The sequence below is a fragment of the Lampris incognitus genome, chromosome 5, assembly GCF_029633865.1.
Source record: "Lampris incognitus isolate fLamInc1 chromosome 5, fLamInc1.hap2, whole genome shotgun sequence".
Taxonomy (NCBI): Eukaryota; Metazoa; Chordata; class Actinopteri; order Lampriformes; family Lampridae; genus Lampris; species Lampris incognitus.
This window is the reverse complement of record NC_079215.1, coordinates 55736866-55753368: the sequence shown is the minus strand read 5'-3', so window position 1 is coordinate 55753368 and position 16503 is coordinate 55736866. Positions and strand designations below refer to the sequence as shown.

General features: G+C 45.3%; 1 protein-coding gene across 1 annotated transcript in view; it reads right to left on the bottom strand.

Moving 5' to 3' along the window:
* rims1b (regulating synaptic membrane exocytosis 1b) overlaps positions 1 to 16503 on the bottom strand; it is a 155207-nt gene that overhangs the window by 105486 nt on the left and 33218 nt on the right. Inside the window, exons 2-3 of the mRNA XM_056280117.1 lie at positions 7452 to 7665; positions 1711 to 1722 (exon numbers count right to left, since the gene is read on the bottom strand). Of these exons, the coding sequence (XP_056136092.1) occupies positions 1711 to 1722; positions 7452 to 7665 (226 nt within the window). The remainder of the gene's footprint in view (positions 1 to 1710; positions 1723 to 7451; positions 7666 to 16503) is intronic.

Sequence of the window (16503 nt, the reverse complement as noted above, 5' to 3'; positions counted from 1 at the left end):
GTGCTTCCGATGGCCTCAGGGTCTCACCATCCCACTTATAATGTAACGAATTCAGGGGCAACCGGGAATCCGCCGCAGCCGGGAAGCAAACCTGGGTCGCCCGCACCACGGGTGACTGCGCTAACCAGTCAACTAAGGGTCAGACCTTTGGTCAACGTAGTCACCCATCGTGTGGGAGACTCGGGTTTGCGTCCCGGCTGCAGCGGATTCCCAGCTGCCCCCTGAATTCACTACAATATGTTGGATATATGTGTTTTTGTAGTTGTTTGTCGTTTGGATATATGTGTTGCTGTAGCTCGGATGTATTTTGTTTTTGTCTTTGTGCTGCACCGCTGTGGGCTGGGGGAAACTATATTTCGTTTCATTTCATGTGCGCAGGTGCATGGAATGAAATGACAAATAAATGTCCCTGATTCCTGACGTCCCCGTGGCAGGGCTGGCGTGATCTGCAGCACACAGGCAGGGGGAGCATGCATGGACATGAGTGTTGCTCTGCATTCAGATCAAGACTCTTTATGGCTGAGTGCTTTCATTTGTTGTTTCAGCTGAAACGCCAATCCCCCGCTCACCATTTTTAATGACAATTTAGTGCATTAACCTTTACCCCCAGCACAGCCATGCCCTTGTCCACAGGAAGAGGGCTGAAGGGAACTTAATGAGGTCACGGCGTGTCCCGTCAGATTGGCTAAGACACGGCTCATGCTCATGCCGACCCCCAGTTGATGTTCAGGATTTGTATTCAGCAACGCTCTCTGAGTTGATGTGCTGATCCAGGATCAGCAGCCATGTCTCATTGGACGGTTCATCCAAGATGATCTGTTAGACAAAACTAATCCCGGGTCTGAATTCCTACCCTGAAGCTGCTGATGAATACGTGTACAGAGGGGGACTGCAGTAGTGAACCATGCAGAAACTCCATTACCCAGCAGACCTTACCCTGTCCTTCACTATGACACACTTTGCGGGGGAGGAGACAGACAATGGACACAGAGTTAGTCAAGCGTTATACCTTTGGAAAAAAAATCTCCTAATGACCCAACGGTCCCGCTTGGTTTATGTGACAACCAAAAGCTTTGAGCTATGAAAGAAAAATAATGTAAGGCAAACGTGAACTATCGCAACCACTGTGTTCAGCAAAGTCAGTAATCCATATGTGGATTTGTTCACACTGGCTCTGTTCCAATCCAATGGCTTACTCACTCCCATCTGCCATTGTCCTTTTCTATCCCATTCTTCAGCCTTGGAAATGTATAGCTTCGGCCAATCAACCGAAAAAAGAAATCCAAATGCTCTTACAAACAAGTAAGGTGTAGCTTCCATCACCAACCGAGTCTTCTCAAAGTGGTGGTGTCCCACCATGTTCCTTCAAAAGCTCAGAGAATGCAGGTTTCCATTCCAACCAAACACTTAACCAGCTGGTTTCAGCTGAACGACCGACTGATTTTTCACTTGATTTAATGGCTGGCCTCCGCTCTGGTCTGGGGCGTGTGCCAGTTGAGCTGGTGTGATGTTTGGTTGGGATAAAACTCTGTGGTTTCTTGTCCTGATGGAACATGATCAACGACGTGACTGCTTGGCCTTAAGGGCAGAGGTCAACATGGGCAGAGGAGATGGATCTGGGGTCGAGATTTAAACAGAGACCGTGGTCAAGGTTTAGGGAGCGCACACATCACATTCACAGCACAGAGAAAACACAGAAAAGATGCTAACCACTTTGTCCTCCTGTGTGGCATGCAGTCCAGGTAGCAGTGAGAAAGGTAAGAAAGGGAGTGGAGTGAGAGATGTGGTGAGGGGACGGAGAGAGAGAGAGAGGAGAGGAAAGTTGAGGGAACGACAAAGGGAGGCAGAGAGAGAGAGAATTTGCCACATGGGAAGATAAGAGGTGAAGGGGGGGGGGGATGAGGGTGTGTTGGGGACATTGATTAATCTCATTCCAGAAGAATTTACAGAAAGACATTCAATGGCACAATCGGGGGGGGGGGGGGGGGCGACAACAGCATGAGGACACATGTGAGCACATTCACGTACCAACATCATGCACAGCCTGGCTCAGATATGACCTGTGACGTCAGATGGGGCATTAGGATGCTAGAAGTGGCGTCAAACCATGACGAGGCTAAAGCTCTTCTGTGGGATGACAGGAGCACATATTTGTTTGGGACGAGAGAGAGAGCCGTGAGAGAGCCAGGCGATATGGCCACGATACACTTATTTTTAATATGTGTTATTAATCAGTGTCTGTGTATGGAGTGTTTTCTTTCCCTAAAGAGTTACAATCAAGTCGAATAGCAGGAGTCTAGTTTGTCATCCAGCGAGTTCACATCTGATGTTCCTCTTTTACCACTGAAAACTGTTCTTTAAGAAAAGGAACAGTGTACTAAAGGGGGGAATGGTACCGCGATGGATTTGTGGAGAAAAGGGACACACGTGTGTCTTACACAGAAACGTGTCTTCCATAAATCTGTCGTGTAAAACCCTCTAACAACATCATGACAACACGCCCATTAAAATGGCAAAGGAGGCGCTCTGCAGCCTGATGGACGTGTGTCTGATGCTGTGATGCCTTCTGCAGGGCGCAGGACAATATTACACACCTCAGTCAATATTTTGAGGATATGAATTATTGAAAGAGGTAATTTTGAAGAGAATGAGGGTTTGTGGGTGACCATATATATATATTTGTTGGAGCCTTTCCACCCGCAGCCCTTATACGAGCGCTTGTGTTTCCAGCGTGTTCCTCAGAGGATTGCAGAAGATAGCTAATGAAAGAATATGCAAAACATTCTTCTTAGCTCTTATTTGCTTATTTTGTTGTTGCTCATTTGAAATAGTTACTCGGCGGGGGGGAGGGGGGGACCTTCATGTGAGAAATGACACGGCATCAAGTGTTTTACATTTTTACCATAGCAGCCAAACAGTGAAGAAGAATGGATTGGGGTGGGGGGCATAAAGATATTGTGGCTCCAAGCCAATTTATGTGAAGAACAATATCACCATGTAAAACCCAGGTTCAGCCATGCTCCTCTGTTGGCGGTGGGGAAGATGTCTGCCGAGTAGCGCTGGCAACTGTGTCTCGTTGCAAATGGGATGTGCAGGGATAAGACACCACTACAGTGACTTTCTGTCACCATGCGCGTCATCGAGCCAAACGAAAGGGACGGTCTCCATCCAGGACTGTAACTTTAAGAGTGGGTATCAAAGCGCCATTCTGCTTTATGATCCAGCAACTATTTTGGATGAAAAGAAACGGGTGCTAATGGAAGTCAAGGAAGAGTCTATTTTAAGATGAGGAAGTACACTAAGAGAAACTGGCTACATGGAAACAGAGCAGCATCATTACTGAGGGGCACCACACTTTACCCTATGCATGCAGAGCTTCTGCAGACCTAGTTTTACAGCTGTGCAGTGTATAGTGTTGTGTGTTTATTGTAGCGAATTCGGGAGGCAACCACAGGAACTGCCGCGGCCGGGACGCGAACCCGTATCGCCCGCACCGCGGGAGACATCGCTAACCGCTCGACTAAAGGGTTAGACCCGTCAGCCAGCGGCCAACGTGTCTACTTATTCATACACGTTACACTATATATATATATATATATATATATATATATATATATATATATATATATATATATATATATATATATATATATATAGTTTAGTCAAACTGCTTTTGTTTCTTGTACTCTTGTAGCATTTTCAGTGGGATTGGTGCTGCTTTACAACTACAATATTCCTATGGGGATTAAAAGACTTGTCTTTTTTTTTACATTTGAGCAGAGTTGCCACAGTTAGTATTATCTGTGCTAGTATTATAGGAAACCCTTAACACTAGAATGATGGGGATTTCACTCCTACCTAAAACGACCATGGGCCGTCAAAATGACTGCCGGTTTTTAAACTCTATATTCTGTCAAGATGAACACCCATTGAGATATTAATGCATTACATATGTTAGTATGAAACTAACTGACACCAAAATTAACATTTTAACAACTTTAATACTATTTTTCAAACAATTTAAAATGGCCGCCGTCCAACGCCTGTAAATGCTGCAACGCCTCGGTGGTCGTCATGGTGCGTCTGTAACTAGACATGTTGGAAATAATCAAAATGACGCACAAATTACGACCCGTCTTTTTGACCGCCAGTGGTCGTTTTAGATAGATCTTACCGTAACTTTTTTTTGTGCAATTGATCTAAAACTTGTTTTAATACAAATATGTGCAATTTTAGGAGCATTCGGGGAGCAGCAGGTCTGTATCTCTTTTTTTTTTTTGCAAAGTTATTAAGCTTTGAAAATCCAAAACCATCAAAATGGCAGCCTTGGTCTTTCTAGCCATCTCTCCACACACACATTAAGTAATCTTAGAAGAGAAGTGTGTTTCACATTGTGCATAAGTGTCAAGATTTTGTTGGATCTCCATCAAAGTTAACCTGGTGGTATGATGAGCGTAACAGTATGTAGTACAAGTACACCCTAATTACACTATCTGCTGCTATTTCAGAATAATAGTCAGATCCATTGTCAGAATATTGTGAAGGAACAAGATCTTGGCCATGGGTTTTAATGGGGCAGGCAGGCATAGATTGTTGTTATCATCATGTTACTGCATGACTGAGAGCCAAACTGCTGACCAAGACAAACAGTGTTCTGCTGTTGTGAAGTACGGGGAATCGCTGTGGTGGAATGGCAGACAGAAGTAAGTGGGAGAGGCTTTTTATGCGGTGACACAAGACTCACACTCTCCTAACCCTGTTATTCTGCTTGGTTGGCTGGAGGTCTAGAATAGAGACGAGCAGCTTCGAGACCAAGGGAGCTGTTCTGGGAAGAGCAATCAAAACACATCTCTCCTACAGGCTGCACACAAACTCCGTCACAGACATGCATACAGACAAATACTGACAAATACTCCACTGCACACACAATGTCACAAACACACACACACACATGCGTAGACACAGAGTCATGCACACACAAACACAGATTTACACAGACGCACAACTATAACACAAAGGTATGCACACAGACATGCAGGGTCCATACAGTAATTGGACTAACTCGTGTATGAGCTTTGACCCCGTCTGTCAAGTTCTCACATGTAGTCATCCAACGTCATACCCACAATTAATATTTAGTGACATCAGGCTTGCATTTTCTGAGCACGTATTACTCAAACCTGTTTTGGTGCATTTTCCGTCTCGATAAAGCAGATTGGCAAAGTGAATTATTCGCATTAATGGATTTACCAATAGGGATGCTATGACTATCTCAAAATCTCACTAGCTTTTAATTTGTTTTACGTCTAGACTCAGCATGGGCTCAGACCCAGCTGGGCTGGGCGGATCTGGAACAGATTGGACACCAGCAGGCCAAGGGTGGAGAGCCTATAGTCAGGTAACATAAGCAGGAGGAGGGCCTCTTTCTTGGGTTGGAATGGAGCCCAGAGAAGTGTTGGATGGAATGGGGGTTTGAGCTTAAAATAGAATTCACGTTATGGACTAAAGGATGGATCCCATTTTGATGTATTGTGTGGTGGTAAGGGAATTAGGCTGCAATAAGTTGTTCATTTTATGTACTATCAGCAGCAGAATAGGTGATCTCATGGTTTTGCAGACTAGGGCGCATTGCTCTCTCTTGCGCTCTCTCTCTCTCGCTCTCTCTCGCTCTCACACACAGTTGTCTGGTAAAACTAGTTAACACTTTCCAACTGTGTCAGAACTAGAAATATTGGTTGTCCGGAGGGATGGGACAACCAATTTTTGAAATAAGGACAACAAGACATTTTTCCCTTGATTTAGGCACTGTTGCTAGTTGAAAATGAATGATGGCGGACAAAAACCAAAAGACTATTCGTCGCAAACCAATATGGGAACTGTGTTTGGCTCTACCTTGAAAAGGTGGAAATAATTTTAGCCTCCTTCAGTCTCCATTGTGTTTTGATAGACATATTCCTTCCAAAGTCAAGCCAGCTAGTATGTGATGCAATCCAACTATAAACCAGGAGTCATAAACCAAGTCCAGGATATGGACCGTAATTCCCTCTTTTCGTGTTTCAAACATAATCTCGCAGTGCTGCAGCAGATTAAGCTAAATTAGTTGTCAAGGTGACAAACAAATGAATCTGTGCAGGAATTAGCGTTAGCGGCCAATTTTGAGCCATCCGGAGTTCTCTGACTTAGCAAATGCTGTCAAAGATAACCAACCTGTTCTCCCGAATATGTGTGAGTAAAGTCTGGGGTACAAGCTAAATTCTTGTGTTCTCCTGTCAGTGTTAAGTAAGGTCATGTGAGGATCAAAGTCAAGATGAATACACTGCCGCATCATGGATATAAATGGAGTTTTGATAAACGTGAACAAAGACCACACTTCAAACCATCTAACCATCTGCTTAGACCTGTGCCTACTTACTGCAACTAACCCCTTCCTCTCCCCATTTGTCTCAGTTTTCACACACCTCCACCCAAAACCCCATGCTCTAGTTTGTCTCTCTTTTGCCATCCTTTCTCTCGCTCTCTCCCTTAGCACAGGAACCACAGGGGGAAATAATGGAGTACAAAGGCTCCTCTACACGAGACCCAGCACCCCCGTCCAGAGTCTCGGCTCCCTGGGTTTCTTGACCAGACTGCCCTTTGCACCCCTCAAACCACCCGCCCTTCGACCCCCCCCCTTAATCCCACTCCTTTGCCATCCCTTTATCAATCCCTCATCCTCAATCTTGCATGCTCAATAAACCAATCAATCTTGGGTTCTCAGTGGCATGGTCTTTGTTAGTGAAAAGAAAATGAAAGCATTTGCCAAACAGTAGCAAATCTTTGGTGAAAGATGCAGTGCACCCTAACTATGTTCAGTGCCATGATGAGAAAAAACACTTCAGAAATAATTGTTTCAAGTAAGTAATTGACATCATATTTCTATTCTATTAGATTCTGTAATAGTAACCCCTTTGTAAGAGCTAGCTGCAAAGCACAAAATCTGGGCAACCAAGGAGTGCACTGTGGCAACCAGATTTTGAAAGATGGTTGTCCAGAGGACAAACATATCTATTTATTAACTTGTCCCTCTGCCTTGCTTTTCTTCTTACCCCCATTGTTTAAGAAAAAGCATCATTACTTTCCCTGTCTCTGTCTAGACATGTTGCTTTTCTGATTTGACATGCTTGGTTCGATGGCTGCGGTGCAGTGACAAAATACAAGGACAACAGATGATGCCATAACTGGGGTGCTTCAACCATCAAATGAGCTGGAATGTCTGGGCCATTGACACAACACTATAGCCCTGGGCATCAGATGAGCCTCGGAGGCCTATGGTGGTGCCAAGCCTTTCTTCCAATACACTTTGGTCTCCCCAAAGTGTGACCGGGAAGCATGAAGGAGCAGACGTAAATGCACAGACAGAAGCAGGGAGACCAGGAATAAATAGAGGAGGAGGACCAGCTCAGGTTTCTCACATTGTTGGAGCGCAGGGAGACGCGGCCCCCACAGCGGGCGCAGAATTTGGTCTGGCAGTAGGAGCAGAGGTGGCCACAGCCGTCAGCAAACTTGGTCTTGCGACAGATCCCGCAGGTGGGTGCGTCGTCTTTCTGCTGGGCCTGCTGGCGCCGTGTCTCTGCCCCGATGCGACGCACCTCCTGTTTGTAGCTTTCAAACTGCTGGTGCAGTGTTCTGGAGGAGAAGAGAGGAGAAGAGATGAGCGTAAAGGAGAGGCGAGTACGAGTGGATAAGGTAATGTTAGAGGAACACCGTTAATCAGGAATTAGGAACACTTTATTTGTCAAAATGGGGGAAACGAAATGCTGTTTCCCCCAGCCCACAGCAGTGCAACACAAAGACAAAAACACATATCCAAGAACACACATATCCAAACTAAACAAATAATCACTGTGCAAGAGAACAAACGCCAGCCAGGATGACTGTCGGAACCGCCAGTCTGCATGGGCTAGCAGTTAGCTTAGCCTGCCCCGCTTCCGCGTCCTGTCAGACCGCCCTCGGTGTTTCCTCCTCGGGCACAGCTCCAGGCTGTGGCTGTGGTCCCCGGACGAAGCAGACAAAGCCCTCCCAGCCGATCCCGCGCCCACTCTCCCAGCCATCAAACGAAGACAAAACTTAGACGTGGACAAAGACACTGCATGGACGGCAGTTGTGGTGTTCCGATAAACTCTACTCTAGTGGCTACTGTCTAGTGTTATGAATTAATTTTTTCAGACTCAAAAAAAAGGATTCAAGGATTCCTCCTACTTACACAGACACACACACACCCGATCCTTGTGAAACGAGAATCCGTGTAATGACATTGAGGCGTTGGGGACATTTTAGTTGTGGCAAAACAGACTGCAATTATAACGCCACTTGAAAGGTGTCTTTCAGCAAAACCTTCACAAACTTCAGTGAAACATCAGCTTGGCTTCACCCTCTGTCGCACAGCCCCTGCGCTCACTCTCCTCGCTCTTTCCCAGGATGCCTGTGATGAAAATAACCCGGATGCGAATTGCTAATGTGTGAAAATTCCCACCGTGCCCTCCCAAAAGCATTGTCAGAGGAACGAATGAAGCATTAGCATATAGCATGTCTCTCATATAGGTGATCCAGACAGATGCTTTAATTACCTCGCCGAGAGGGATGGGAGGACAGAGAGCGATGTGGAGAGGAGGTGAGCGAGAGAGAAAGTGAGAGAAGGGGCTGATGTTCTTCATTCACAGCTTTTCTGCTATTTATGGAAGTGAAGAAACTCCGGTAAAGTCATGTTCGGCCTTTGAGTGAAAACAATAGCTTCCTTAAACGGGAAGGAATTGATCAGCAGACTGTGGAGTCCACTAAGACACTGTTGTGCAGTGGTGCTTACATATGTTTGCATGTATACAGAAATATTTGTGCATGAGTATTAAATCTGTCTGTTTCCTTCCATGGGGAAAAGTGTAGCATGCAAAGGGTTGGTTTTTGGCTAGCGAAGTAAAACGTAAGCCATGTGTTGCTGTTGTGTCCTTGCGCAAGGATGCGGGATACCACTACCTGCTCTGGCATGCTAAGTCACCCTGGATATGAACAAGTTAATTGGATTCATGACGCCACCTCACCTGGGTCTGTTGAACACCGCCATGTCCTTCCCTCTACAGTACTCCTCAGAAGAGTTGGAGAAAGACAGGGGACGCAACTCCTGATCTGACATCAGCAGCCTTTCATCGGTTCGTTGAAACTATCAGATAACGCTCCTCAACCACGACCCATGTGAGCTCCAGGAAATTCCGCGATTTATTGATCTATTAATTATTCTCAAAGAGATTTCAATATGTCTGCCTTCACCCAAAAAAACAAAAAAAACAAAAAAAAACAAGCAACGGGAAGTCATTAATGAGATTCTTTCATCAGGCACCCTCTGAATCCCTCTTGAGGCGCCACGTTTCTATCACTCCCCACTTTTTATCTCTCCAGCTCGGTGCACACACTGCAGAGCTGGAGAGGGAGGCGACTGGTGGACTGGGAGGAATATTGGCCAATCAGCTGATGTTATCACACAGCGAGACAAAGCTGGAACGGGAACAATGTCTTTGTGCCACAACCCAATATGAGGTGCATAGATGCAGGGAAGGAACATGTCTGCCACAGATTTCTACCCCTTCAAGATTGCCGAAGGAAACCTATTGCAGGGGCATTTTAGTTTTTTTTTTTTTAATTCTCCGAGGACGTTGCATCCTCTCGGGGCTGATGTGTAGTTGATTCCGATGTGTGGCATGTGATTTTGCAAAGTTGAAACGCCGAGGCAGTAACGGGGGCATCTTAGAAGACGGTTGGTGACTTTCTACCATCACCTTAGGGGTGAACATCAAGACGCACTCAGCTTCACTCCAATAAACAGCATAATGATTATAACCATGATTATGTAATAATTACACTATGAGAACATTTCTTCATATCATAATGCTGGCCGTCTGATGTGGGCGTCCATTATGTACTTGGCAGTGCTTGACTCGGAGCGACTTGGCTGATTCACACAGGCCTCAAATTTGAATAGATAAGATAGATTTTCTGATGGGCTGAGCTTTAAAAGCTTCAGTGTTCCACTTACGGGTCTATATAGGGACACATAAAGGGTTTGGCAGCCATTCAGAGATTGTTTTTAAAATGAATGACTTCCCAGAGACAGAGTGTGATCCCTGTTGCCCCGACCAATACACGGTGTGTCTGTGGATGTGTGCTTGATGATGCGGGCGAGGGGGAGAGTTTGTCCATCCCAATTTATTTCTGTGTATCATTTCTGTGCACTTAACGATTAAATATTTATGGTTGATTGCATTTTTAATAGACTTGTGTGACTGATATTCAAAGCAAGGATGAGTTGCAAGAAGGTCAACGGTTTTGACTTGGGTCAGACCCGTTGATAGCAGATGGATGCCGGAGTTTAAAACACGCCACACAGCTTCCCTAAAACCCAGCAGCAATGCCGGGAAAACTGACATGACACAACCTTGCTACCAGTGTTATAAATCTGGTGGTGGCCTTGACACGGGGCGACCCCATGACCTCTGACAGGAAATCTGACTGACCAATGGGAGTATGGAGTGCTAGCCGGGCCCTGGCACCATGGGAACAGCTGTCAGAAGCAGATGGGTGCGCAGCTGGTCGTCATGGTGATATAGTGGCGTCAAGCGCCGTGACCAGGCAGTGCACTCGCTCTTAGTGTTGTGGAGTTACAGCGTATCTGTTGGCAACACTGGAGCGCCCACACAGACAAGACACCACCGTCTATCTATCTATCTATCTATCTATCTATCTATCTATCTATCTATCTATCTATCTATCTATCTATCTATCTATCTATCTATCTGTCTGTCTGTCTGTCTGTCTGTCTGTCTGTCTGTCTGTCTGTCTGTTCGTCTATCTATCTATCTATCTGTCTGTCTGTCTGTCTGTCTGTCTGTCTGTCTATCGATCAATCGATCTATTTGTCCGTCCGTCCATGCATCTGTCTGTCTATCTATCTATCTATCTATCTATCTATCTATCTATCTATCTGTCTGTCTGTCTGTCTGTCTGTCTGTCTGTCTGTCTGTCTGTCTGTCTGTCTGTCCGTCTATCTATCTATCTATCTATCTATCTATCTATCTATCTATCTATCTATCTATCTATCTATCTATCTGTCTGTCTGTCTGTCTGTCTATAGATCTATCTATCTATCTATCTATCTATCTATCTATCTATCTATCTATCTATCTATCTATCTATCTATCTATCTATCTATCTATCTATCTATCTGTCTGTCTGTCTGTCTGTCTGTCTGTCTGTTCGTCCATCTATCTATCTATCTATCTATCTATCTATCTATCTATCTATCTATCTATCTATCTATCTATCTATCTATCTATCTATCTATCTATCTATCTGTCTGTCTGTCTGTCTGTCTGTCTGTCTATAGATATATCTATCTATCTATCTATCTATATCTATCTATCTATCTATCTATATATATGTCTGTCTGTCTGTCTGTCTATCTATCTGTTCGTCCATCTATCTATCTATCTATCTATCTATCTATCTATCTATCTATCTATCTATCTATCTGTCTGTCTGTCTGTCTGTCTGTCTGTCTGTCTGTCTGTCTGTCTGTCTGTCTGTCTGTCTGTCTGTCTGTCTGTCTGTCTGTCTGTCTATCGTGGCATGAATCATGGTGTGGGTGAATTAGTCCTTTTTAAACTGGGAGTCATGTCAGGGTTAAAGTGAAAAAGATCAGCACCACATAACGTTGTTTCTCAAAGAGACAAACATCACTGAAATACTTGGAGGGATAAAGGTGACACCTTATTATTATGATTAATCTATAGCATACATTAGTTATTCCTCACATAAGCAGCTAAAATGTGTGTAACCATGCACTTTATGGAGCCGTGTGTACATGTGGAGCACTACAGCTGACGCATCACAGACCAGATTCTGTCATGTTCCCGTGCTGTTGGGGATGCTTCCGACTCGGCAGTTAGTTGAACCCTCACCCTAAAACACACGGTGTCCATATTAGTCATTAATACAACACAGGTCAGAGCTATTGCTATGTGACCTTGCTCGCTGCTGTTTCCTTTTTCCTAAATACCCACCCCTGATCACGTCCCTGGATGACGCAAATCCAGACTCTTATGCTACACTGTTCAAAGCATCTCTCTCTCTCCCTCCGTCCCTTATCATTCTCTCTCTAATTAAATTCATTCTCCACCTTAATTGGGTTGCCTACTCGTGTGTTTTCTGTTGCAGTGGCTCTCCAAAACTCTTGATAAGAAACCACAAGAATCTACATACTGTAGCTGTTGTGAGTCACCTCACACCTCTGGCTGCATGCACGGCTTCATGCATGCACGGCTGCATGCATGCATGGCTGCACGCCCGTGTCCGTCTGTGCAACTGCGAGCACACTGAGAACATGGCACCACTGCACGGCAGCCATTCTACATTCAGTTCTCGCAGGGAGGGTGTGGACTGTGACCAGCAAACCGGTGCAGCATCTCCACTTCACCGACCCGTGTTGGCCGCTACGCTGCCTGTCACGCTACGGCTCCCGCGGAGCGGGTTTGAAAACCCACAGGCCTGATGTTGCTTCTCCCATGCCACAGCACATCCATGAACAGGGCTGCTCTGCTGGCATGGCATGTGGGAAAGGACTTTGATTCATACCAGGACTTGAAAAGTAAACAATAGGGATAAAAACTATTGTTCGGTTAAAATCACACAGGACTCCACTTTTTTTTTAATAGTTTCCCCCCTTTTTCTCCCCAATTTTACTTGGCCAATTACCCTATTTTCTGAGCCATCCTGGCCGTTGCGCCACCCCCTCTCTCGATCCGGGGGAGGGCTGCAGACTCCCACATGCCCACTCCGATACATGTGGAGTCGCCAGCCGCTTCTTTTCACCTGACAGTGAGGAGTTTCACCAGGGGGGCGTAGCACGTGGGAGGATCACGCTAACCCCCCACCCCAGTTCCCCCTACCCCCCGAACAGGCACCCCAACAGACCAGAGGAGGCGCTAGTGCAGCGACCAGGAGACTACCCACATCCAACTTCCCACCCACAGACATGGCCAATTGTGCCTGTAGGGATGCCCAACCAAGCTGAAGGTAACACGGTGATTCGAACCGGCGATCCCCGTGTTGGTAGGTAGGGAGCCCAGATAGCAAAATTGCTGTGGCCCGGACCCATCCCACACCTGACACTTTGTCTGGCCCACATACCGTGTGGAATGATGGCACTTGGGCGGTCCGCTCCTGTTTGCCAGATCTGGGCCAGAACCAAGCCATAGCAATACCGCATATGCCACATAATTGCCAAAGGTGGCCCATATTTGTTTCGTGATATTTGGGCCACATTCACCGTTTACCACACGGGCCACTTCAGGGTCACATCCAGATTACATGTTGCCGAGAGCACCGCATCTTTGCCAAAAAAGGTCCACATTTCATTTGGCATATTTGGGCCATATTTGCTATTATTGCCACTTCAGGCTCACATCCATTTTGTCAGGGCCAGAAAGCCATCAGTACCACATCATTGCCTGAAGTGGCCTACATCCGGATGCTGTCTGGGAGTGCACATTTAATGTTGGTGTATGCATAGCCAGCGTCTTGCTGCATGTGGTGATTTGTAGCTGCAGAGCGATATGAACACTTTGCCAAATTAAGGTTACAGAGAGTACAGGATTTTTCAATACAAAGCGTGTCGTGACACCATTGCCTGAACACCTTCTAATCAGTGCCAAGTGTCAAAGAGTGTCTTGGACTGAACCAGAGAGCTGCATTCAGGGCACATCGAGAGTATCCAGGAGTACCTAAAATTGACACAGAGACTAGTAGTTTATAGAACAAGTCAGATATTTAGACTGGTAAGTCCTCCACTCTGCAGCCATCTTCTGCCAATCTCCGCTCCATTGCTCCACCCTTTTAACGCAGGCCTCACACAGTGGTGAGGGAGAAATAACTAACCCTATCAAAACCAGTTCAGAGGGTATGACAAGTGAAACGGCTGAGAGAAGATGTGCAGACACTCGGGTCCAAACACAAAATTCCATTTTCCAGTTCCCAGTTCATTTCCAAAAATAGTCCCTAAAACACAACTGTTCTGTTGTTCGAATGACTGTTGTTTCAGTTCCTTCAGGATTGGAAAACATTTGCTTAATGTTTTTGTTTGATAAGAGCATTGACTTCTACAAATATCTCAGTTTGTAGATCCGCCCTGTGGCATTTTATCACTGTTGGAAGCAATCACACTCTATTTTGTCATAGAGTTATTTCTGTGGGATTTCTCTAAAAGTGAAAAATGAAGTAAGGAACGGTGATATTCCTGGGATGAGATTTATACACTTTCAAAATTCCTACCGGGTTCTCCCCCTCTCGAGGCCTGGGAGTTTGAGGGTTCTGCGCAGTATTTTAGCTGTTCCTAGGACTGCACTCTTTTGAACAGAAACCTCAGATGTTGTTCCTGGAATCTGCTGGAGCCACTCTCCCAGTTTGGGGGTCACAACCACTAGTGCTCCTATGACCACCACTGGGACTATTGTGGACTTCACCTTCCACATCCGATCTAATTCTTCCCCCAGCCCTTGGTATTTCCCTAGCTTCTCGTGCTCTTTCTTCCTGTATGTATATATATATATATATTTATATATATATATATGTGTGTGTGTGTGTGTGTGTGTGTGTGTGTGTGTGTGTATATATATATAAAGATAGATGTAGGAAATATTAATATTTCACTCCTCATTTGTTGAGCACTTTTAGCTACACCATTGATGGTTTCTGGGGGGAAAACACCTGCTATATTTGTATATAATGTTTAAATATGCATATGCAAGCAGGTAAGCATGTATATTAACTATGGCATACAATGACTAGAGGCTTTTAAGAGGTGTGACCTGGTTGTTTCTTCTCTCTAGTTCAGTGCCATGCAACTTGAAACCACCAGCCCGGTAGAGACACCCAACTACCCAGATACAGGACTGCCAAGTGTCACACCAAAAGTAAGAATTGCCTATTCAAATGCAAGCGCACAGACTTACATATACCCACTGTACTGCATAGAGACAAACAAACACGCTCATATTTACAGACCTTCAGACAAATGTATGCATCCATGCTAATACGCATGTGTGTGATCACAGATACATAGACACACTAATTGCAAAATGCAAACAAACCCAGACAGAGACAAGTTAACACACAACATTGTGCTTTTTGAGCAATGTATGGACAAAGATATTTGCCAAATAAAGACAACATAGGTGACCTTGCTTACTTCTGTGCTACAGTAACTGGTGCTGGACAAGAGGTTGAATGACTGTGTTTTTGTGGGCCTGTGTATATGTGTATGTGCATGTGTGTGTATATGCAGGTGGGGTGTTGGGGGGGGGGGTCAATGCGTTTGTTGGTTTAGCAGTTCCCAGAACAAGCCAAGCATGGCAGATCAGCAGTCCCAGCATTCTATAAAGTGGAGTTGTGAAGCTCTACAGGAAATGCTTGTGATGAAGGCAGACACTGGAGAGGATGGCAGACATGCTGAGACATAGGAAGTGTGTGTGTGTGTGTGGGGGGGGGGGGTTGTCAGGAGGAGAAAAGACGAATTGACGGGAAATGTGAAAATGAAAAAGAGCATATGTGCACGGGGACGAGAGAGGAGGGTAAAACCGAAGGGCCAGACGAGGCCTGGGCACATGCACTCTCAAAAGCTGTCCCCCATTTTAAAAGAAGATGCCAGATAGAGTGACAACTGTCCAACTAATGGGGAGGAGGAGGAGGAGGACGCCAGGGAGAACAAGTAGAAATATAAAAGGATGAACAAAAGGAGAGGAAGAGCCAAGATGAAAACGATTGCCAGCGAAAGAGCAGCAGGGAGGAGGAGAGGATCTTTCTGCAGCTACTCTGTGAATACCCTATGAGGAGAGGAATGAATGATGGAGAGAGGAATGGACAATGGAGAGAGGACTGGATGATGGAGAAGGGAATGGATGATGGAGAGAGGGAGGGGAGGGGAGTGAGTCATGAGCATTACCACCTCTCTCCCGCACTCTCGCTACCTTACATTTCCTGTCTCTTTCCATTTTTAGAAGCAAAGCAACTTATGGAGCTGGAAAGTAACTCACTCGCTCTCTCACTCGTGCACATATTCACTGTTAAGTAGTCCATCTCTACAGAGGAAGGGTAAAAAGAGGGAAAAAACTGATAGCAGGCCTTTAAAGATGCACCATGGTCAGTGAGGTTTGTGAGGATTAAAAATGAAAAATAAAACATGGTGGAAAACATTTAACAATTTTGAATACAATGTAAACATTTTGTATTTGAAGCCTTGCTCAGTTCTCTGCAAGTCCCCCTCAGATGGATCACACCATTCATTATCCAGCTATGAGCTGCTTCTGACTACTGTTGCCAGCTTTGTGGCTTTGTCACTAGATTTAATGACTTATTTAATGACTTATCAGACCTCATCTGTAATTCCTGAAAAGATACTTGCAACCAAACTACCCACTCTTTATT